Raw genomic sequence first — 24,688 nt, 5'->3', positions numbered from 1 at the left:
ACTGAGGGCCAAAAAAGGCTCCACAACACATACTTATCATTTCAAGGCTAGTAACAAAGAACCTCTTTCAACTAAATATTTATGGTCATAAAACATCTTAGATTTAGTGTACATGGGCATTTGAGATCAATTTAAAGACAAGTGCAATTTTAGCAAAAACATAAGTTTATAGGCAGTAGGAAAGGTAGGTGTCATTGGTCATGTTGAGATGAATAAATAATAACTATCAGTAACCCTTAAAGAATAACCTTTACAGTAAATTTGTTGCTTTGTCCTGAAAAGTTTCCCCTTACTAACCACAACAGTGTTCCTGTCCTCAATCATTTGACAAGTTTTCTTGGAATATACAAAGCCAAGACTGTAATTGCCTATTGGTCTTGAAAATGGTCAAATAATAGTATCAAAACTCAACCCACAGAGACTTTAATAGGGTTCACTGCTTAGTAACGTTCTGGACATAAAGGAGGGTTCAGTAATCCCCCACGATTCAGATCTTTTGGGGACAGCAAATCTTGCACATTTTACTAATACCAATATTGAGATGGAGGTCAGAAATCTGTGAAATCTCCCTGCTATCATTCCAGACTTTGTACTCATCAAGTTTTGTGCGTTCCAGCTCCTCCAGTCATATTCTCCATAATATACAATATTACACATTTGCATTTTCCTTAGTGGTTGTTATATAGGTGTATTGGTAGAGAACCTTTACAGTGAGGGCAGAATGCTGTAGCAAAGATTCAAAACTTGCCTTACCAAGCCATTGCTTTAGTGTTGGATGTAGGGACATATGGTCTCTTGGCATGTGTCATAATAAAATTCATGCTTAACTCCTTCAATTTTTTTGTTTTCTAACGAGTGGCAGCATGAATCCAAAAAACACTTAAATAAGCAAGGAGAAAGTTGTATTTGCTGTTTTAAGGTATAGTTGGACCACCTTGATAAGAAGACTTCTAAACAGGTTCATGTTATACTTTTATTATTACTTTAATTGTCACTTCTCCAAGAGCCATACAAGGGACATGTAACACACAATATAGATATACATATTGTACAAGAATATATGTTTTAAATGAAACGACTATAATGTGAGGGTCTGGGGGGCAGCCAGGGACCATATTATGCTTTATGTCATATACAGTTTGGTTAGTTAGTTTAGGTTTGGGTAGTTTAGGAGAGGAGGGTAGGTTCACATTGTGAGAAAGTACACTTAAATTGAACCTAAACGTTTTGGAGGAGAGGGTTTAAAACCCTTTAAAAAAAAAAAAGAGGGTAAACCTCATATGTGCCTCCCAGGATACATATGCCATGGATCCCAGGAGGCTTCTGGCTGATATCATATATTTATTTTTTCTGTGTATTTAGCTTTTTGCCTGGATTTTTGGTTCAAAATTGTCTATGGTACAATCATCAGGAGTTGAAGAAGCCAGGCAGTGAACTACACTTTCAACTTTACAAGAAGCGTTGTTTCCTGCCAGCCAGTCAAAGCTGTGCTATTTGACTTCCTTATTCCCAAGGTTTTATCAGAATTCAGGATCTCGATGTGCATTACTATGAGTAAGGTGGTGGTGGATCTTCAGTCTGAACAAACTCGGGGGGCTGAAAATACTCTGGGAGATTGCTGTACACTGGTGGCTCTGCAGATTCTGGTGGATGTAGAAATGTTGATGGATGTAGAAACATCGATGATTGGGATAATACTGATGGTTGAGGAAGCGTTGTTGACACTTCAGAATAGGCTGGAGGATCAAGAGAAATAACACCAAGGTTCGGGGTTGCGGTTGTCTGGTAAAAAAAGAATTCACAGTTAAGTGATATTTATCTTTTGTAATAATGTTTCACAATTACCCCGTGGAAATGTTTGGTGAATGTTGGCGAGCTAAACCACCTTGCAGTTTCTTTTATCTTCTCCTATTCTAAAAGAGAAATCTCTCTCATGAAGTTTCAGGTCTGCACATCTGCTGTCCATTATTAGTGACTCCTGCTATTATATATTATTATTCATTTTGCAGAAGATGTAATGGGAGTAGCTGGAACAAACAATGATGGGTAGGAACAGCTTAAATTCCCAAGTGGACAAGAACAGAGTCTGGAATTGGAGCAGGGAAATTCTACTACCTCTTTTATCAGGTAAGTGAATGCTTACAACAGCTCTCTCAACTTTCTCCAATGCCCTCCAATGTATAAAAATTTTTTTCCAATGACCTCCAATATAGGAGACATTTTTTTAATTGTCCCCAATGTCAACTATGTTGTAATCAGTGATAGTTTTTATTAATAATTCTAATTTTTTTTATATATAGATCAGGTGATACTAACAATAGTCTACTCTTAACTTTAAACACAGTAGGCACTTCACAATCTTTCTTCCTTCTGTATTATTATATCTAAAGATTATGTTTATGTACTGTATACTGCTTTGCATTTGGATGCAGTAAAACTTTGAATTATTGTTCTTGGGTTCTCATTATTCTGTTGTATCTTCCTTATCATAGGCTGCACCATCTTTCCTTATACAGTCTACACAATACCTCCCCCCTTATTTTCTATTAATGCTGAGATACTGGTTAGCTTTTTGGCTAGTATTTTATGTTGGGTAGGTATAATTACATAACTAATGCTAGAGAGGATTGTTGAAGACAATATACAGACACACTAGACGTAATGATGTTCAAAGGCTGTGACACATGGTGCAGGTTTGGTTGACTATTGGTGATCATTACTAGTATCCCTTTACCAATAATTGTTCATACTCCCAATACAGACTGCTAAGCTTTAAAGGCCACACCAGTTTTAAATTCCACATAATTTCCAATTCCAAAATCCACATATTTTCCAAAAAAAAAATGATTACCCCCCCCCCCCCTTCCCACCACGCACACACCACCAATATACTTTGTTGCGATAGTTGCTATCTCAAAGGGTATGTGGGGTTTTTTTTTAGAATGTACCAAATGGGAAACAGGAAGCCTAACATACTTCAAATCATCCAAATGTGACCAAGAGAGGAAATGTAACCATGTAACCCATCCCTATGCTCATAAAAACTAAAAATAATTTTTAGCTGAAGTTTTATTGCATTCATCTCCATGTTTCACACATCTTACCTGTGGTGGATTCCTTGGAATAGATTTCAGAGAGTGGTAGCTGAATATAAGTATACATCCAGATGAAAGCAGCTGCACTACATTTGTCATTAGAAGAAAGGTGATAATGGAGAGGGTTCCAATCTGAAAGCAAAATTATACTCAGTTAGCTTTAGTTGATACTGTTGTTTATTTCAAGAAGTTTTAAGGCCTTTACTTAGCCATAAATGATTTTCTTTTTCTATGTCATCAGGTCACGCATCCACTATTGTCCCATGGTATACAGAAGTTTTAAATATTTTATTAAAAAAGACTCATTGTGTGCTCACTGTATCATGGGAGAACCAAGGTGATCCAGCAAACCATCAGGTTCACCCATCTTCTGCAGTCTTGAGGAGCTTTTTTAAATTAGTCCCATTGGGTCCGTACCTTTGTGGGGAGTCTGACAAATTATCTCCCATAAGTATTTAAAGATCAATGCACCCTGCAAAAACAAAGAGCTTATATATTCGCCCCTTCAATGGCCCAGGTGATCTACCTTCCCTGTGAAATCAGGGCTGCAGCTTCCATCACTCTCTCTGGTCAATCAAGACTTGTGGGAGCAATGTATGCCTTTGTCCTCCACCTCATACTATGATCCTATCCTTCGATCTCTATTTCACTACTGGACTAGGCAATGATATATGGATTAGGGAATGAAACCACAGCGTGTGGCCGGGAACACATTCGACTGTCTTATAAGTGTTGAATGAGACTGTAGCTCTGTAAGAGAGCAGGTAACTGGAGGAGTGAGTATAATACTTCTTCTGTTGCAGGGATCTTTCATCTTGAAAGGGTAACTTTGCTTGTTTTTTTCTTCTCAATGGCATTGTGAAAAGGGATAGTTCTTTCCACTCAAGAAAATTATCGAAATGATTTTATACACTTTTAACTCGGTTAGGATTTAGTTTTGGGGTTCAGGTAAGGGGATAATTTTAAAGTAAACATATGAATTGCCTATGCACGACAAAGTGATGGGTTCACTTTAATTCTGGCCACCACAACTGCTAATGATCACCTTACCATTACTACCATTACTAAGAACAGTGTAACTTCAAAGCTTGGAGTTTACAAAGTACCTAGCACTATCTCCCCTACGCAGGGTGACAAAATGTTGTAGCTGCAATGAACCAAGCAACATCAATATCATTTTGCAGGAAGAAGAGTAAATCCCTTATACCTGGAAACACGAAGAATGTCATTACCCAGGAAAATGAGGCTGTAAATGAGTGAATGGAAAAAGAGAATATGTAGCTTTAGGGGCCAGCATTAAAGGAAACACGTTTCTTTACCCTACATGGATGAAACATAAAGAACAACCTTAAATTACCGATTGGGTTTCGCTTTTAGCAACTTGTGAAGCAGCATCAGTAATTGTAACCTTGTTTTGACTAAGGTGTGTCCAGGCAACCTACTGCTCACAGTTGTGATCATTTCTTGGTTTTGATGAGTACATCGGGTGGGTTGCCTATTCATAGAGTAATCTTGTAGCCTGTCTCTGTGATTCTGCACACAGAGCAGTGGAAGCTATCCCATTTGTAATCTGTGAAGCAGAGTCTGCAGCAGCACTGACGGGGCAAAATCGAGTGAGCACTGAACGCATGGCTGGGATGAATTTAGAAATCTTCTTGGATCGTGGCATAAATATTGTACCGCGACCAAACCAAGAATTGCTGCACTCACTATTTGATGCTCATTTTATTCATGTGACATTTTATTATTGAAAGATACAAAACTAAAGTTATCATACAGTGCTGGCCGGTCATATATTGCTCTCTGCTCACCATTCCTGTACCAAAGAGCAGAAACTACACCATACAATGCGTCCTGTCAATTATAGGGGGCCACTAACCTTCTTTGTCCCCCAAAATCTCTGCAATGGATACTTCCAGAGAAAGGCAATTCATGTGACAGATAGCCAAGGGGAACATGTTCTTACTGCTACATCTTTAGGTCCCTACATCTCCCCGTTTCTGAGAAATTAGGGTTCAGAGAAGGTAAGTGGCCAGCTATGTGTGACAGGGTAGCACGGTACGACAGGTAAAGTTTTTCTTATCTTGCGATGGCATCACTGTGATGTAAGTTTAGGAGGAGTTGACCATAAAAGTCCTGAACTTGCAGTTACATTTCCCTTTTCTTACAGAGAATATGAGGTACATCGAGAATAAAGAAATAGCTATGTGTAACAGGGTAGCATGATATGATGGGTATAGCATTTTAATGGGGATGGCAAAAAGGGTTTCCTAAAGGCTTCCACATTTTCAGTTGCCAACATCCCCCTGTTTCAGAGAAATTGGGATTCGCAGAAGGTAAGTGGTCAGCTATGTGTAACAGGCACCCCACAAGCTGCTCAGTCCCTCGCACTGCAGCATCCGCAGATTTGGCTCCAGGTGGCAGTGAGTGGTACTGAGCGTTTCCCCTTTGGAAAGGGTTCTATGGCATGAGGAAGGGGTAACCGCACTGCAATCTCACCGCCAGTCTGAACGCAACCTTGAAGTTTTGTGAAGGAGCAAGGATAAATTTGAGGCACCACAGCACAGTGCAAACTGACATTACCCTAAGGCTCATTGCGTCGGAAGTGGCCCCCGAGGATCCCTAACATGCAAACCTAATTTGGTGTCTTGAAATAGCCCCCCTTAATGTGAAAATATCTCTGATTGTTGATAGGATTTTATGCTTGTGACCCTGTATCTAGCAACTTGTTATGTTTAGGGGGCCTAATTTTAATTTAGTTACAGCTCTCAGGGTCTCATGTTTAATGTTTCTATGACAATCAATGAAGGAGGTATAATGGTTTATACATGGGGATAATGACAGCTGCATGGACACAGACACAGCTCTCATGCTGCTGGTATTATCTCACAGTACAAGGTGGGCAGGGAGCAGCCACAACTGATTGCCAGGCTTAAAGTACATGCCAACTCTCAGGTAGCTAACGCTGAGCATGCTCAGGAAGCTCCCTCTCCTGGTACAACAATTTTATAGCGGAACATAGGAGATGTTCCCATCCCCTATAAAACACAGAGCAGAGAGAGCAAAGAGGGAATCAGGAGACAGCCAGATTTGCAAGCTCCGCAGGCCATAGGTTGGGCACCCTTTGGGTAGGGCATGTTAGTGTAGTCATGGGGGATACTAGGATTATAATCTATTAAATAAAAGCTGAGGCCCTGAAGGTCATGAAGGGAAAGCAGAATGTGTGAAAAAAAAGGATCTGAAAGGTAGAGCAGAACATTAGCCAGAAAAATAATCTAATAAATTGAAGATGGCATGTCTACGCACTTCATGGGTGGTAGAAAAGAGACAGTGTAAGTTCTAGCCATTATAAATAACCAGGTTTATGTTCCACCAAGAAGAAGATGGCATGGTAATGAGCCGAGTGAGACCCAGTAATAAGAGAAGACCAGAAAACACACCTATGGATAAAAGATATGTAATTTGTGATATGTCATTGTGATTTTTAGTATATTCAGCATTTCACACAAATGTTTATTAGTTGAAAGTATGTTCAAAAATTTGCACAAGTATCCATAAATGTTTATATAAACCTTTTAATATACTTGTAAACATATATGCCTATTGATCATGCCAGAAATCTTGTAAATTGATTACTTGACTTATAATTATTTTTTATTCAGCTATCCTTGTGGGCTCTAAAACATCTATCCCTATGACAATAGTGGCAATGCTGTTCCTCCATAGATAACCGGTGTGTAGATTTTGATCTTGCTTATGATTTTATTCTCTCTCCACAATATGTGGTGCTGGTGGTATTATCAACCAGTATGGCCTCTTGTAGCCTTTTTTACCCCATGCTACAAGTATATTTCTGAGAGTTCATTACTCAAAACATCCCCCATACCCCAATAGCTTTCGTAGGATGATAGGGTCAGCCAGGATAAATTAGGATTACTTTACTTACTAATGCATTTGTACTGTTGTAGAGCATCCTGCAGTGTCCATGACTTCTATACTTCTTAATATAGTAAGCTGATGTCACTGCAAGCAAGAAGCTTGCCATTGGAAGCTGGTTGGTGATAGGCTGCAGATGAAAATTTGACTGCAACATTAACCCTCTCTGCATCCTGGCTTTCGTTGGGGGGGCCTCCTGACTATATGGTTACACTGCTTGTCCAGAAACAGCCCTGTAGCTCGCACCAGATCATTATAATCAATGTTTTATTATTACTCACATTTCCAAAAGAACAAGAGTTGCAAGCAATTATGTTAAACTCATCAAAACAGCATAACGCGAGCCCAGCAAAGGAAACAATGCAGCTGATGGTATGCAGAATGAAACATGCCTTGACCTGTGCAGAGCAAACATAATGTAAGATATTTTATTTTTACCTAAAAGTCAACTTTTGAACGATTTTGAACTGCAGATATGGGTTTTCTCTCTCTATTTTTCATATTGAGGCCCTAAAGTTTACTCATTGGCGACTTAGGTAGGTGAAAAAAAAGTAAAAGTACAGTACGCGGGTGCAGGAAACTGGAAATTAAAGGATTTCTTCTGGGCATCAGACCTTATGTACATAGACTATATCAGTTTTTGATTAACTTGCCCTTTATTTCATATGCTACTCACTTATATGAACCACAATGAGAGTGGAGACACCCAGTTTCCTACAAAGAGTGCAGAGGCTGTTTTCTCTATCCAGCTTTGCTGGCCAAGAACTGCTTCTATTTCCTGGTCCGACAAGTTTCTACCAGGTATAACATATATACATGAGGCACAGATCATAAAATAATCTGGGACTTTTTTTTCATGTCTTTTTTAGGGAATTTATTATACTGAAGATTGCTCCCATTATGTCCTTCCATCCAAGATGTGGTATCAATCACATTGTCTATGGCTGTCACATCCCTACTGTCTAGGAAATGCTTAACTCCTATTTCTATCTGGTATAAAACATATGTGTAACAATATGATTGGAGTTAAGTCTACCCAGTGGAATACCCAAGGCAGCCTTTAAAAACTGGTAAGCATTTATGGTTAAAGCATGCAGGTTCTATTCTCCAAAAAGTTGCATACAAATAGTTTTTAGGTTGGTGTACTTTATAGAAGAATGTCAACAGCCTAACTTATATATAACTCTTACTTTCCATTAAATTTTCTTTTTTTATTGGTAAATCAATGGAATTTCACTGATTGGTGTCAAACAGGAAAGCAATTGAGAAAATGTAAATGCTTATAATTAAGTCATAGTAGCTTACCAACTTGTAAGATGGAATGACTCGAGCACGCAACGTCATGGATCCTGAGGTGACCAACTACAAAATACACATTATACAGCTCATATTCTTCATAATTATCTTTATTTTCAATATACACTGTTTTTAACTAAATATCTGATATAGATCAGAAATAGAGAAATAAAAAATACTTGCAGTTTTTTCAATCTCTTATAAACGTAATATGTGAACTCATGCCCAAGATTTAACCAATAATGAGAGATTTCCACCTGATTTACATTCCTGATAGCTTTCTTTTTATTTTAACGAGGACAGCTAGAACAGATAAAGGCAGAACACCCAAATCTTCCAGGTTGACAGGTACAGTTTGAAACTTCACAGTTTGAGTATCCAAGGTTTGTATGAAATCAGGCTACTTTGCTGCTCCTTTGCCGAAAGTCTCTCTCAAGTGAACTGACTATGGGATAGATTTAAATCTACAGAGAGTGGATTTTGCTGTCTGCTTTACTCAGCTATACAAACCATGTTTTTTATTTTTTAGGCCTTTGTGAAGCCAACAGAGGCTAATAGCGTTCTTTTTCCTCATAGCAGCAAATAGAGTTCTGTGATTGGAGAAGAGCTGGTCACATGACTGAAATCTGTCATTCTTTTGTCTATTTACAACCAGGGTCAGATTTCCCACAGGCCTACCTTAGCCATGGCCTAGGGTGCCATGTCCACTAGGGTGGCATTTGAGCCTATGCCAATGCCTTCATCATATCTAGTTGTCTTCTATGCCCTGCTAGACTTGTCTGAGTATCCTGTGAATGCCATACAGCTCCCTTCCCCTGTGTATTGTCCTTTGTACATATGGGTAGGAGCCTCACCTGCCCAGACAATCTAAAGAGGTTTGGCAAAACCAAGCAACCTCACATGACACTTTTACCTGTCTGGTCACATTAGCACTGAATATTGGAATCAGGTAGCAGGGAAGGAGCTGCACGTTGTCAACTTGAAGGTACCTGGATGGGGGGGGGAGGTCATGTGGTATTAGGAGGTGTACAGAGTTGGGTGGAGGGGAGTAGCACAAGCTAGCTGGCCTAGGGGAGAAAAAATATAAATCCAGCCCTGTTTACAACCCCAATAGTTATGTCTTATTTCAATAATCTAAGCTACTGACCACACAAAATCAAAAAAATAAAGAAATTCAGAGATAGGTCATAACATTCTCATACTTGTTCTTGGACAGCGATTAAGAATGACCTCAAATCATGAATTAGCAAGACAACCAAACAACCAGTATTTTTTAGAAGAAAATATTTGCAAATATAAGTATATAAAAAGATATAAAGAGTAATACATACAATTACTGGCCCCCAGAAAGTGATATAGCTCAAGCGGGTATAGTTTCTGCCACCAATATAGATTAGAGCAACCCCAAGTGCAAGCTGAAAGTGAGCCACAAATATCTGGAATACCTATAGAAAAATAAGGTAAAAGAAGATATATTAGATGATAGCTATGGGATTATATTCTGTAAATTTTTTTCAGTTTTTACATTCCATATATTTTGGACACTGGCTTTAAGTGGACCTACCATCAGAATTTTTACTTTACATAAAAGGGTAGACAACCCTTTATGTAAGGTAAATTATTTTTTTAACCCTTTTTTTAACAAAAAAGGGTGAAGCCCCTCCTCTTCTGTCTTTATAGCTGTAGCTGGGATTAGCTTGACAGTATTCAAAGGAATGGTACTCAGCAATTTAAAAAGTTACAAGATTTCGTACATATTATCTCGGATACTTTCAGTCACACCTTACACTTCACATTTCTAGGGGAGATCAGTGACAATAAAATAAAGGACAAAAAGAACTAGCATGGTAAATAAAATATCAACAGTTTAAAAAAAAATGTACTGTATGTAAAAAGCACTCATTCAATTAAGAGCAGTAATGCAAAAAGTGACCAGTACACTGCTGAACCTGACATTTACTTAAACATTCTGGTGGAGAATCAAATACAGCAATTGAAACACGTGGACCTGGAAGATTCTCAAACTGGGAATGTTTTAATGAATATCAAATTCACTGTTTTATAAATAGACCCCTTAAAATTGTAGGATCCACAGTTTTTTTATTATGGTAAACCTATTATTTTGTTCACTGATCTATTCAGGTCTATTATACTTTTCAATTTCCAAGTTTTTTTAAGATAATATTTGGTCTCTTACAAATTATGCCCTAGCATAGGAACCTTCAGTTTGTTTTAACATGGCAAAGGTAATCTGCCTAATATCAAAGCTATACTCAAACTTTAGAGCTAAAAAACTCAAGCTATACTTTTAAGCATGTTCAAACCTTGCCCTAAAGCAGACCTATCACCACATTTCCTACTTTATATAAAAAGAGACATTTGCATTATTTTAATAATTTTTCTTCACAACGTCATTTTACACTAATATGTATACCTTACGATGTTTAGGTTCAGTTGAGCTTTGACTAGAATGACTCTTTAAGTACTATTAATTTCAGTAAAAATTATTGTTTGTTGACAAAGAGCCCTCTATCCTAAGTTTTTCTACTTTTTGCATATTGACAATTTGAGGGCTTGTCAACTGATGTAACAAATATAGAATCTTGAGCTGCTTTGTCGTGACTAATCCTTCTCTGTTATATATCTTTTAAATGTACAAACATCCTGGGGTCATCACCGCCAAAGTCTAAAAACCGAGACAAACAATTAAACGTCAGTGGAAACAATCCTCACAGTTTGTGCCATTTGTCAAAGTTCTTTTATTGGATCAGTTAAGGGCATGTCCCCTTTTTTGCCATTGTACTCCCATTATTTTAGTATTAGTCTTTGTCTAGGGAATGTAAAACACAATATTATTTATCTATAAGGGATGAAAAATACTCATAACCATAGCAAGTGGTGGGAGCTGGAAGCTTGTCACCAGTAGATATGAGAAGGATTGGTAGAATTAAAGAGACTGTATTCTGTTACTGTTACTATTCTGTTACTATTCTGATACTTGTAGATAAACATTTCATTCCTGACCATGATACATTTTTTTAATATGCACCAACACTTAAATATTTAGTACAAGCTTTACCCCAACTTCTTTTCTGGTCCAAGCAGTAGTGCAAAGTACTTATATTGCTGTGTATGGTCTTCTTGAAAAGATTTTCACTCACTTCCTAACCCAGAAGTCCTTGTCACCAGAACAGGAAGTAAGAATACATTTCCCCAGTGGAAACTCAGAAAGCATTGAAACTTAACATAGGTTTAAAGCCTTCTCAAAATCCATGATGGACAGATTTACCCTTACTCTTTGTCTTGGTGACTGGTGCCATTATGCCAGGAAAGGAGAAGCAATACAGTATTATTATTAGCCAGTATTTACACTGACATATTACGCAGCACTTTACAAAGTCCATTGTCATCAGCATTGAGGGAATGTCACCAAGTTATTTATTAGTAAACAAGGTTCTGCCAAGTTTCATTGGTCTGCATCTCAGTTTAGAAGATTACGCCCAATTCCTGCCCTGTAGCTAATTCCATCAGGATCAGGAAATTAGTGGTATTTTCCCCAATTGGAACTTAAGAAGCAGTTAAAATACAACAGAGGCTCTGTTCTGTTACTTTTCCATTCTACCATGAACTAAATAAATCTATAAAATTGGGCGCATGTGCGCAGCGTCTATTGGCCATTGACCCTGATTTATGAAAGCTCTCCAAGGCTGGAGAGAATACACTTTCATCAGTGAAGCCAGGTGATCCAGCAAACTAGGAATGGATCTGGTCCAGAATTCAAAACATCTGCTAGCAAATAGCAAATGATTTTTAAAAATCCATTCCATGTTTTCTGGATCACCCATTTCACTTCTGAAAGTGTATTCTCTCCAGCATTGGAGAGCTTTCATTAATCAGGGCCATTGTGTAACTCTGTGTCTCTGATAGACAGTTTTCATCCATCCTGACAATCATCTTGGTGCGCCATATCATCCTTGACAACTTTCAGATCCTCTCTTCCGGGCTGATCTTAGGAGCCCAAAATGCCACAGTCTAACTCCTGACACAAGCCACAAATGAAGCTACAATCGATCGCCGAGACCCTGGGTAAGGGAAATGCCAAAATGGCACCTCTCAATGGCCTTCTCACTCGCGATCACCTCGTGATCTCCCTCACACTAGTGATGAGCCTCCCCCTAATACCTCACTTCCACAAGACCTGCAGGCTGCCCTCCTCATATAATTCATTTCCATGCTGAAAAAAGCCCTCTACAAGATGTCCAGACAGATCACAGAATGTCTCTCTAACCGTATAAGGGATATAGGCGTCCTAACAGCAGCTCTGGAAGATAAGTGTGATGAAATGTCAGACCCGCTCCCCTTAAAGAGCAAAGAATTAGATGGTTTGTTTGGAGAATAAGTCACCCTACTAGATAAACTTGAGGAACTGAAAAATAGGTCTCGCACTCAATTCTTCTGATCGTGGAGTTCCGGGACACATTATGAAACTTCAAGCCACGATGATTGCTCTGTTTCAGGAATCAGGCTGAAAGCCTTGAAATAGAAAGAATGTACAGAGCTCTTACTCGTCGCAAGCCCTATGGCCCCCTCAAGATGTCTGAGTCAAGTTGCTTTATTATGCTTTATTATAATTTCTTTATTATGAGGAAAGCCTCATCCAAGTTGCCAGAGCCAAATCTGCATCTGGTCCTCTGGTCTTCCAAGGGTTCGAGTGTCAACTATACATTGACCTGGCAACTTCTAGAATCTCCAAATGCAGCATTATGAAACCCCTTCAGGATATACTCTGAACCTTACACTTTTCACCTTATCGTTGGGGTTTCTCTTTTCGGCTGCTGATTCGGCTCGCTCCACATTGCAAGCCCTTGGTCTGCACCTCTTTCCTTCTAGATCACCTTTCAGCCTCCCCAGGTAAGAAGAGTTGTTTCAGCAGCCAAGGACCTTTGTACTACGCTAACCCCCCTCCACCTCCTAAATTGTGTCTTATTGACTTTACTATGGAAACCCACCTTGGTTCTTCGTACCTGTCCCGACCCTAGGCTACATTGTTACTCTCTGTTACCTTTGCACATTGATTCTTTTGTGTTGTCTTAAACATCTTATTGCTATTACTGCTTTTACCCTCCTCCCTTCCTCTCTCCCTTTGCCCCTGGGTCTACCAAATGTCTGTCTGTACTCTCCTGTTAATGCTTCAAAAACGTACTGCTCAGCGGAGATTATTCATGTTGGCGCCCAATGTTAGCCATGAGATCAGGAGTTTCCTTGTCTTGTGATTCCTATGAACACACTGTTACTATTTTTCTGTTCTATTTTTTTTCTTCTGTACTTTCTATCTCCCCTATTCTTTTTCTACCCCTTTCCCTCCCTTGTGTTATATGGTGATTCCAGCCTCATCCTCGACCCATCCCTAGATTGTTCTGATTCCTCCCTAATCTCTCTGCATTAATCCCAAACTTTTTGATCTCTCCTTTAACATTATTCCCTATTAGATGCCTGGAGGGAGTTTCATCCTTCTCACATGACTTTACTTTTTTCTTCTCTCCACAATCTTTTTACTAGAATGGACCATATTTTTTTGTCAACTTTGGACATTCCACTCCTGGTCAGATCATTCCGCAGTAACTGTTCTCCTTCCTCTCTTCTGGTATGGCCAGGTTCTGGCCAGGGTATGTTCCTTGAATGACACAGTTCTCATGGATACAATCCCATGGATACAATCTCATTTGCAGGATTATATCTTGTTTAACAAAACTGACAACAACTCCCCTTGAACCTTCTGGAAAGCCCATAAATCTGTTATTAGGGGTGAATTTATCCAGCTGGCAACGTAACGCAAAAGGAAACGTAGAGAACAACTTATTTAATTGGAACAAAAATGTTATGATTCCTCTTTGGAGTTTAGGTCCAGCCTATCTTCTTTAACTTGATGTTGCCTTGATAAAGCTTTTACTGACTTGAATCTCCCTCTTACCACCCATGCAGCAGCCAAATGGGCAGAATGGCTCACAAATTCTCCACCGCAACAAACCTAGTACTACGTTAGCTCATAGACTGCAATCTTCATCCTTCCTCTCATCCTATCAAGCCTACTAATGGTCGCCTTTTGTCCAATCCCAATCGCATAGTTAATACCTTCCTCTCCTATAATAATACCTTATTATAAAAATTCAGCAAGCTTTTAGTGCCCCTGGTGGTAGATCCCTTTAATTTATTTTGTCAAGGTTCCAACTTAGGTCCTAATTGCCAGAGAGCCTCCATATGCATGATCCGCAAGCCCCTTTCTGATCATACTCTTTAATCCAACTTCCACCCTATAACACTGATAAATGTTGATGTCAAACTGCTCGCTAGGGTCTTGGCTTCCAGACTATCATCCATCATCGGCTATCTTATACACAAAGACCAAGTGGGGCTTATCACCCTACACCAGGGGTCGGCAAACTTTTTGGACTACTAGGCTATTTCAGGAGGTCAAGAAGGCACATTAGGCCAGAAGAAACAAGATGTCCAAGGAAAGTTTTTTTATTTAAAAATACAGTACGATCGATGGGAAACATGATGTTGCATGTTCTTAGAGACGGATACAATATCAGATTCTAATGATGAGGAGTTCAGCAACAGATGTCATTAAGGTGATTGTCAGTAAGCCGAGAGCGCAGCTTGTTCTTACAAAACTTCATCTTGGAGAACAGCTGCTTGCACAATTAAGTGCTGCCAAACATTGCCATCACACACTTGGCACAGGCTAACAACATTGGAAACCGAGCATCTGGCAGCTGACGGTAGAAATCAACGAAAGTCTCTGTACGTGTGCGCGTGCTTGGCATCGAAATGCTCCTTGAGATTCGACCACTTGAAAGTGCTGTTGGTGTCGTTGCACACTAAACACAGGGCTTTGTTGTCACGTTGGATGAAGAATAATTCGTCAGTCTTTTCGGGGTTGAAGCCAGGACGTTCGAGGTCAACCTTCCTTAGACTGGTAGCTACGTGTTGCTTCTGCTCTTTAGGCATAGTTATTGGGGTTACTGTGCGGGAACTTGATGATATCAATTAGGCCGGATCTAACAATAAATAACTATGGGGGTCGTTAGGAGGGACTGGAATACTGGCTAGGCCAGAGTTTGCTGACCTCTGCCCTACACTATGTCTCTGATTATGGTACTTTCACTGAACATTGGAAAAGCACTCATTCCCCTTTCCTGGTCCTATTATTTTTAAACCATTCAATTGTGGGGTTTTGGCCTTTTTTTTCTGAACCGGATGTCATCTTTGTATGACAAGCCTATGGTGTATGTCAAATATGCAAGTTACTAATCAGCTTCCTTCTCTATCCATCGTGGGACCCACCGGGACTGCCCACTATCCCCTCCCCTCTGTGAGTTAGACCTGGAGCCATTGGCCCAACTGATTAATTTACACCCTGATATATCTGGGCTGACCATTACAGATACACATCATAAATTTTGCTTTTTTTGCTGGCGATACCCTGCTGTTCCTCTCTAACCTCTTGGTCTCTATACCCAACCTTTTATACCTCTTACATGATTAACAATGTAGTAATTTCACTGCCTGTTTATGCATTAATGTATTCTATGATAATTACTGCAGTGTGTGTTTTGCCATGTTCCAAGATGGCTGCTGTGCTCTCGGCACTTTGGGAATGAGGTCATCAGTACTGACCTAGCCTGGGGCAGAGATTCTTGGGTAAGTCCTTAAGAAGGACATGGTCTGGAGAGTGAGAGATTCCGATCCTGTTGTATGCACAGTGAAAGTATAACTTTAGACTGTAAGTTATGGCACAATCCTCTCACTGAGACATACTGAAAGGACTTTACCATTTTTACACTGCTGCTGTTTGAAGATTGCAAAGTTTGATGTTACACTGGATTTCATATGTTGTTACTATTCAATACAGAGACTCTTTCTGCTAATACAGTGTGGATTATTGTCTATGAGTATACTATTCTCAACTGGGACTGCACTTGTTACTCACAAGACCCAATTGAGTGGAGGCACTGCGCTTATAAGAGATTTCATCCTGTTTCCACAGATAAAGGCTCTGCTCCTGTTCCTCCACATAGGTTGCGCCACAACACATCAGTAGCCTGCAGAGTGGGTCAGAATAGGGCTACACATGATTTTGGTCAAGCCTCAGGTTAAATACTTAATCATTTTTAAACTAAAGAACTCGTTATCTCACTGCCCTAACCCTTAGTATCATTGCTGCAACACAATATTGAATTCCAATGGGTCACTTTCTCTCATACTGGGGTATTCACCTGACGGCTTCCTATGATTCCCTATATCATGCTAACTACCTCTCTCTTATCTCCAAACTGAAGGTTCTCTTCAGTTTTCACACAAGCTCCACTTGTCCTGGATGGGCAGAGTCTCAGCAGGGTAAATTAACCTCCTACCTAAACTTCTATCTTACCATACTCTATACCAAAATTTAATTGGTCTGGTTCCCTTGAACCCAAATATTCTCCCCTCACCCTCTGACCAGCACCTACCTAATCTTTGACCGGGGGTCCCCACCTGATGGACTGATTTTTACACCTCTGTTCAGTCAGTAGTCTTCCTCCCTTCCCCCCTATTACCTTGTTCCTCTTCCCTTCTCTCTCTTCCTCCTCCTTCGTCTTTTTTGATTCTCTTCTCCCCTTCTTCACTGTTCTTTACTCTCTTCTTCCTTCGTTATTGTTTCTCTTGCCTTGTGCTATTTCTTCTCGGCAAATGTACTCCAGTATTTGTCCCGAAATCCTATTCCATATATACAGTTTTTAAGCTACCTTCCTATCCTTCCATCCCTTACAATGTGTTGTTATATGCTAATGTATTCAAATTCCGGTTACAGGAGACCGTCGGCTTTTACAGCTCCATCTCCGCTGTACAAAACACAGATTTCCTGCTAAGCCAGGAGCCTGACCACAACGGAGAGCAGATTGACAGACACCCTAGAGGAGGAATACACCCGTTCTGGTGACACCGCACAGTCCCGTTGACCACATCGTCCTCTTTCACCCTGCAACAGAGACTCTAGACATATAATCACGTGCAGGTAATTTTGCAGGATGTGAGGCTTCGCCACTGCTGGGCCTTACATATGGTGTATAAACAACCATAGAACCGGGGGGACAAGCTTTTCTAACCTCCTCTCACTACATTTTCCAATACAATTTCAGAAATTTGCCCTCTATTCTTTTGTTTTGCCTATCATATGCAAGGAAAAACCTAATAGCCAATCCTCCCAAAAACGGGAGATAGGAACTTTTTTTGCTCGCTCCAAAACCCCTGGTCCTAGTGGGAGTGGCCCTAACACCATGCCTGGTCTAGAACCACCTGACTTTACTCAAGAAGATTCATCCTCTAACTTTCTTTCCTTGCTGGGTGAAGACAAGGACCCTTCCAGACCCCCAAGCCATCCACAAACCTCCATGGACACCTCAGATGTATGGGACAGAGATGCATATTTAAGATCTCTACCTACCAATGCAGATTTTGAATCGTACCTTTACGCATCCAAAACTCTTTCCGCTCGGAACTAGCCACACTTAGATCTGATCTTGGCTCCAGAATAGAAGAGGTGGAACGAACAACTGAAGATCTTCGTACCCATATACAAAACCACACTCATACTCTTAATGAGCACTCCGTACTACTTCAACAACTTCTGTATCAGCAGGATAACCTAGAGAACCGGAGCCGTCATAACAACATACAGATTCGAGGGCTTCCAGAATCAGTTGAACCAAAAGACCTCCATGCAGCAGCTACAACTTTGTTAATTGAACTTCTTCAGAAGCCAATGTTATAGAAATTGATCGTATTCATCAAACTCTCAGCCCAAAAGTTAGGACCCAGACAGACCAAGAGATGTAATTTGTCGAGTTCATTCCTTCCAGCCTAAAGAACTCATCATGCAGGAGGCCAGATCGCAAGAGGAGTTTACCTTTAACAATCGTCCTATAATGTTCCTGACTGACCTCTCTTGCAACACTTTGGCACTCCGTCGAGCACTAAAGCCACTGTTACAAATGAAAGACAACAATATCAAGTACAGATGAGGCTTCCCGTTTCAACTCTATGCGCACAGAGGTAGCAAATCCGCCACCTTTCGTCAACTGGGAGACTTACCTGCTTTCTTGGCAACATTTGAACTACCCCAAATTAATCTTCCAGACTGGCCTACACTCCCTTGGAATTTAATTCCTCCAGCAAATTCTGAATGACAGCAAATACAGAAGAAGTCTAACAGAGACCAGATGCACAGTTCTTCCCAGGCTCCTGCGTGATTATGCACTAGTCTATAGGGGGGCTTATTGTACCCCTGAAGTAAAAGAACTGGTTATCCCCTTATACAGAAGGTCTGGGTTGTTCACCCTATGGTCTCTACTATGTAATCTGCTTTTAAATTTTTTTTACAGTGAAAAACACACAAAACACATAATAAATGTATAAATACATATTGTAGTACACCAAGCATCATTGCCCAGTGCCCTGATTTTCATTTTGCCCACTATTAGCCCTGACCTTGATCTGACCTTTTGATGGCTTATAAATCACTTCCTGAATATATCACTTTGTCTTTGACCTTGATGTTCCTTTGATAAATTACACTGTTGTGGTCTATTATTTCATAATTTTTTATAATTATGTATTATAATTGTGTATTATAATATAATTTATGATTCTAATATAATAAATAAATATAATTATCATACCCGGGAGTTAATCCTAAGAATTTCAGGCCCACAATATAAACAAAAATTTCTATGCAAAAAAAATGACAGAATTAGAACGCTAGGGGGGTTAATCAAGACCTCAAACTTTTCACAAAAATTCTTGCTTCCAGATTGATCAAGGTCATGCATAATCTTGTTCATTTTGATCAGGTTGGTTTCATGCCTGGTGGGGAAGCCAGAGACAACATGACCAGAGTACTGAATTGGATATACTACGCCACATCCAAACACATCCAAAGGCTTTTGATCGAGTAGATTGGCTTTACATGGATCACACCCTACTACACATTTTAGGCCCCCCAATGCTTTCATGGATAAGGGCCATTTACTCTGAGCCCACAGCCAGGGTCAGAGTGAATGGACTGATTTCAGACCCACTGTCCATCTCCAATGGCACAAGACAGGGTTGTCCTTTATCCCCTTTAATCTTTATTTTGTCCCTGGAGCCACTTCTTCGTATAATCCGTGCCTCCTCTGCTATCTCGGGCTTAGATATGGGGTACTCGATCCAGAAACTAGCGGCTTACGCTGATGATTTCTTGTTCGCCATAACAAACCCTGTCATCTCTTTGCCTAATCTCATGACAATCCTGAATGAATTTAACTACATATCAAATTTCAAAATTAATTACTCCAAATCAGCAGCCTTAGACATAACGCTTTCAAACGTAGTCCGCTCCCACCTCCAACAATCATTTGCTTTTCACTGAGAATTCCATGCAATTACGTATCTAGGCACGAAAATTCCCAAAACACTCTCTATCTCAATATTTGAACAGAATTATCTCCCATTACTCTCCACAGTGAATGGTGACTTAGAAAAATGGGATAAACTGACTTTCTCCTGGCTGGGACGCATCAATGTTTTCAAAATGAACATTCTCCCTCGATTTTTATATCTTTTTCAAACGTTGCCCATTAAAATTCCTAGGTCCTTTTTTAGAATCCTCACTTCTAAACTTTTTCACTATATCTGGAGAAATAAAGCTCCAAGACTTTGCAGATCTCTGCTTGTGAGACCTAAATCGGAAGGGGGTCTGGGAATCCCAAACTTGTTTAATTACTATTTGTCGGCTCACCTGACACAAATACTGGATTGGTGCCGAAATGAAGGTTCTAAACAGTGGATATCACTGGAAAAATGTTTTTGCCCAACACCCCTAAGCATCCTCCCATGGCTGCCGGTATCGACTTTCCCAGGACTTAAATCTCACCCTACAGTGGGATATACATGGGACCTGACCTACGGAATTTACACCGTTTACACATCTCACCTTCCCCATCACCTCTCTTCCTGGTTCTGGGCAACCCATCTTTCCCCCCTGGATTGGAGGACGGGAGGTTCAAAGAATTGCTCTCTTCTGGTGTTTGTAGAGCGGTACACTTTGTTAGATCAAGCAGATGGACCAGTCCGGAAGAGTTAAGAGAGGCTTCGGGTGAGTTTCAACTAGATTTCTGGAAAAATTTGCAGATCACCCACTTTTTGTCTACTTTCTGGAAAACTTTGCAGATCACCCACTTTTTGTCTACTTTCTGGAAAACTTTGCAGATCACCCACTTTTTGTCTACTCTCCACTCGGTCCTATCCTTTTGCAGACCCCTTACTTCTTTCGAGCAATTATGCATGGGGGCGGGTGGTATTAGACACACTCTATCTGTTGTTTATAGGCTTTTACAAATCCCACCCCCGACTATACATCTACATTTCTTAGGTCTTGGGAGGCTGATTTGGGTCTCTCGCTATCTATGGAACAAAAGGAAAATATTCTATATTGGACCCATAAAGCATCCATTGCTAGTAAATACCAAGAAATTTTCTTCAAGGTAGTTTTGCGGTGGTACCGCACTCCAGAGAAACTATACTACATTTTTTCAGAGGTATCAGATTGCTGCTGGCAGTGTCAGACAGAGAAAGGCTCACTACTGCCTATTTTCTGGCATTGTCCCCTTTTGCGGAATTTCTGGGTCACTGTTTGGTCCATTGTTCAACAAATGTCGGACCAGGATATCCCTGATGACCCGGCTTTTTTCCTTCTACAACAAAACTCATTTTCACAGAATGCATATAAAAGCTCGGTTATCAGACACCTTATCATGGCTGCCATTTCTTGTATAGCTGCCTGCTTGCGAAACCCTGATCCACCTACAATTGGCTCATGGCTCGGCAGAGTCAATGAAATCCATCGCACGGAGGACTTTATATCTTCTATTTGGGGCACTGGCAGGAAGGTGGCCAATACATGGTACATGTATTGTATATTATTATTATTATTATTATTATTAAACAGGATTTATATAGCGCCAACATATTACGCAGCGCTGTACATTAAATAGTATATGTACATGGTCACAGTTCATGATCACTAACGAATACCGGGATCTTACTACTCCCAATTAAAAATCTCCACCTGTCCCACACACTCTTACCCTTTGGTTAGCTTGGCTGATGCAGAACCCCTATAGGAGTAATCCCTCCATTTTGTGAATCTTCCCCTATACCTTTTCCCTTATGTCCCAACTCCCCCCTCCCCACATACCCTTTTGTTTCCCTTTTTATCTACGGGTTCTCTAGCACTTTTATAAATTGATTTTTTTGTATTGTTATACCAAGCTTGTACTAACTTGTTTGGAATATTCTATTTATGGCTGTTATGTTTGTATATTTTATTTTTTTCAACCTTGAGGTATTCATGTTTCCCCTTCCCTGTTTTTTTCTGTACCCTTTTGAAAGTCTTAAATAAAGAATGTTTTTAAAAAATGAATTTGTATTCTTTTTATTGTAAACTTTAATAAAAAAAAGTATTTTAAAAAATCTAAAAAAAAAAATTACCTTCACTTACCCAGCGTAGCTTAGGCTTTGCCGTCAGAAAGATGTGATGAAATTCTTCTGTCCCTCCTCCTTGGATTAGGTGGGCAATTCCAACGACCATCATCTGCTGCATTGTTCGAGATGGGGATAGGAGGAGGGTCATCCCATTGTGGTTGAGAAGATGGGTGAATGTTGATCTGAACAGTATGTAAAGTGTGTAACAAACTCTTGACGTTTACTATTAGAGAGTTTGTTACACACTTTTCATGAATACACAGCGTCATCTATTAGTGGCCAACAATATTACACAAAAAATGATTTAAGAACAAGTGACCCATCATAACCAATTCAAACATACAAAATACTTTAACCCATAAACATGGTTAAAAGGATTGGACTCATGTAAATTGTTTCCCCTTCTAAATGATTGTTTTATAAATAACACACAATGTATATATTAAATAACTGTAATTTTACTGCCATTTCTTTTAATTACTGTTTTGAACTGATTTTATATAATCTAAAAACGAATTACTTTTACTTACCCCGCGTAGCTTAGGCTTAGCCCTCAGAAAGATCTGATAAAATTCTTCTGTCTCATTCCTCCTCCTTGGATTAGGTGGGCCATTCCAACGACCGTCATCTGCTGCATTGTTGGAGATGGGGACAGGAGGAGGGTCATCCCATTGTGGTTGAGAAGAGGGGTGAATGTTGATCTGAACAGTATCATGAAAGTGCAGTCTTATTGGACCTTCTCTGGAGTCCATTTAGAAGTCTTTTGTTGAAGATAAAGTAAAAATGAATGAAGTAAAAGCACAAACACCAACTAGGAAATAGAGATTCATATTACATTATGCACTATGAACTCTGTAATTATTATTGTGAAATAAAAAATCACCTGAAGAGTTTACTTGAAAGTTATATAAGTAAAGACTAACTGATAGAAGGCTGCAGCCTTGTCCATAACGGTGTAGAAGATTCAAAGTTCACCTACTACCTGGATATTGTTTTCTTTTCTCTGTATGCTTATGGTTTTATTACTGTCAACAATGCTGTGTAGCTACTTCACCTTGACAAATATATTTGTACTTTGTAAGCCAACGAATTTCTCTGGAGTGTCTAAAGCAAAGATATGTCTGTTTAGGTTGTGGATATGTTTTTAAATTCCAATTCTTCCATCTTTCTCTTTTAGTTTGTTATGTCCTTTATCAAACTATATTGGAGGCCTTTTTTATTACCACCTGATCAACCTCAATGTTGTAATAAGAAAAACTGTATTTCCTGCATCCCTTTAGATATGGATAAGCTATAGAAATCCTCCTAGCACAATAAAATGTTTTCTGTCGATAGATGCCTGGTATTTGACTTAAACTCATTGTGTGTATCATGCAGTATTGCAGTTTCATTCATTTTGACTTGCTACCCCAAATTAATTTTCACTTTGGGGTGCTACCTTCTTTTCGGTTAAATTTGTAAAAAAAAAAAAAAATAAGATTGTATCTATTGATTGCAAATGGGCTAAAATTGTATAAACTTAGTTTCATATGAATTTTGTTTATCAACCATAACAACATATTCAAGTATAAATCGAGATTTTTTTTAAAAAACCAGTAAAAGACAATAAAAAGAAAAGAATCTCAGTGTATACTTGGGTCCTAATGTAAAGTGTAAACTCTTGCAGTTTACTAATGAAGAGTTTGTTTCACACTTTTCATGAATACACAGCGTCATCCATTAGTGGCCAAAAATAACGCACAAAAAATGATTTAAGAACAAGTGACTGATCATAATCAACTCAAAAGTACAAAATACTTTACCCATAAAAGTGGTAAAAAGGACTGGGCTCATGTAAATTGTTTCCCCTTTTAAATGAATGTTTTATAAATAACACACAATAGGTGTATATATTAACTGAAACTTTACTGCCATTTCTTTAATTACTGTTTTGAATGTTAACAGTGATGGGCCATTTTGTGCCATTTTCTAGAGATTTACACTCAAGTCAGTGTAAGTTTTTTTAGGTAAAAGTAGGTACCTTTATTTATTTTGCAATGCAGCAAAGCATGTGCATTAAGTGAAAAACACAGCTTTGTGAATGAGCCCATCCTGCTGACCAGAGTACCACCTTATTATTTTAATAAATGTTCTATGAAATGCTGGGCAAAATGCCAATATCTGCTTACTGTACAAATATCAACCTCCTATCTGTCAGATCCCTGAGTCACAAGTGATAAGATCATTCCAGTGTGTCATATAACATTATGTGTGCCATGGTCAGAGAGGGAGTGGAAATCTTCCCAACAGGGCAAAGACAGAACGTTTTAACCCTAAAAATTCTGAATTATACATACAGTTGAAAGAGGTAAAAAATCCAGCAAACATTCACTCCTGGTGAATCACTGTAGTTTAAAATACATGCACTAGAAAGGTACATTCACTTAGTAAATGTAACATTCACTGCTTTATAAATATACCCCTAAGTGTTAAATGGTGCTTTACTGTTGGAAAAGACCCTAATGGGTTTTATACAGCTGAAACCGTCCCCTTAGAGACTCTGTAAATATTTATTCTCCAAGTCTGGTATGAGGGGGGAAAGAGACACTGCTCTGTGTGTAATTTCAGTTTGTGCTATTGAGCGCCCCATACCCTACTGCAGAGGTTAAAACATTTCTGTCCATAGAGATCCATAATCTATGCACTATTGCATGGTACATTGACAAGAGCTTTCCCCATTTTGACTCAAACACCTTTTTCAAATATCATTATCATATCATATCATATCAAGGTATAGTTAGCAATAGCTTTTTTAT

The 24,688-nt window shown here is 39.3% G+C and overlaps 1 protein-coding gene across 2 annotated transcripts; it reads right to left on the bottom strand.

Annotated features, from left to right (window-relative positions):
• Nucleotides 1–961: 961 nt before the first annotated feature.
• On the bottom strand, nucleotides 962–22,823 carry LOC140339358 (uncharacterized). 2 transcript variants are annotated; one of them, XM_072424017.1, is made up of 6 exons: nucleotides 22,424–22,823; nucleotides 9,659–9,772; nucleotides 8,337–8,393; nucleotides 7,313–7,429; nucleotides 3,105–3,227; nucleotides 962–1,782 (listed from the first exon to the last, which is right to left on the bottom strand). In XM_072424017.1, exons 1-6 carry the CDS (start codon nucleotides 22,643–22,645, stop codon nucleotides 1,549–1,551), a joined length of 867 nt encoding a protein of 288 aa, XP_072280118.1. In that variant the 5' UTR covers nucleotides 22,646–22,823; the 3' UTR covers nucleotides 962–1,548. The 2 variants fall into 2 exon arrangements, with proteins under 2 accessions (XP_072280118.1, XP_072280119.1); XM_072424018.1 differs by lacking the exon at nucleotides 9,659–9,772.
• Between the last annotated feature and the right edge of the window lie 1,865 nt (nucleotides 22,824–24,688).

The sequence above is a fragment of the Pyxicephalus adspersus genome, chromosome 10, assembly GCF_032062135.1.
Source record: "Pyxicephalus adspersus chromosome 10, UCB_Pads_2.0, whole genome shotgun sequence".
In the NCBI taxonomy this organism is placed as follows: domain Eukaryota; kingdom Metazoa; phylum Chordata; class Amphibia; order Anura; family Pyxicephalidae; genus Pyxicephalus; species Pyxicephalus adspersus.
The sequence above is the reverse complement of the archived record's forward strand: the minus strand, read 5'-3'. Positions and strand labels throughout refer to the sequence as shown.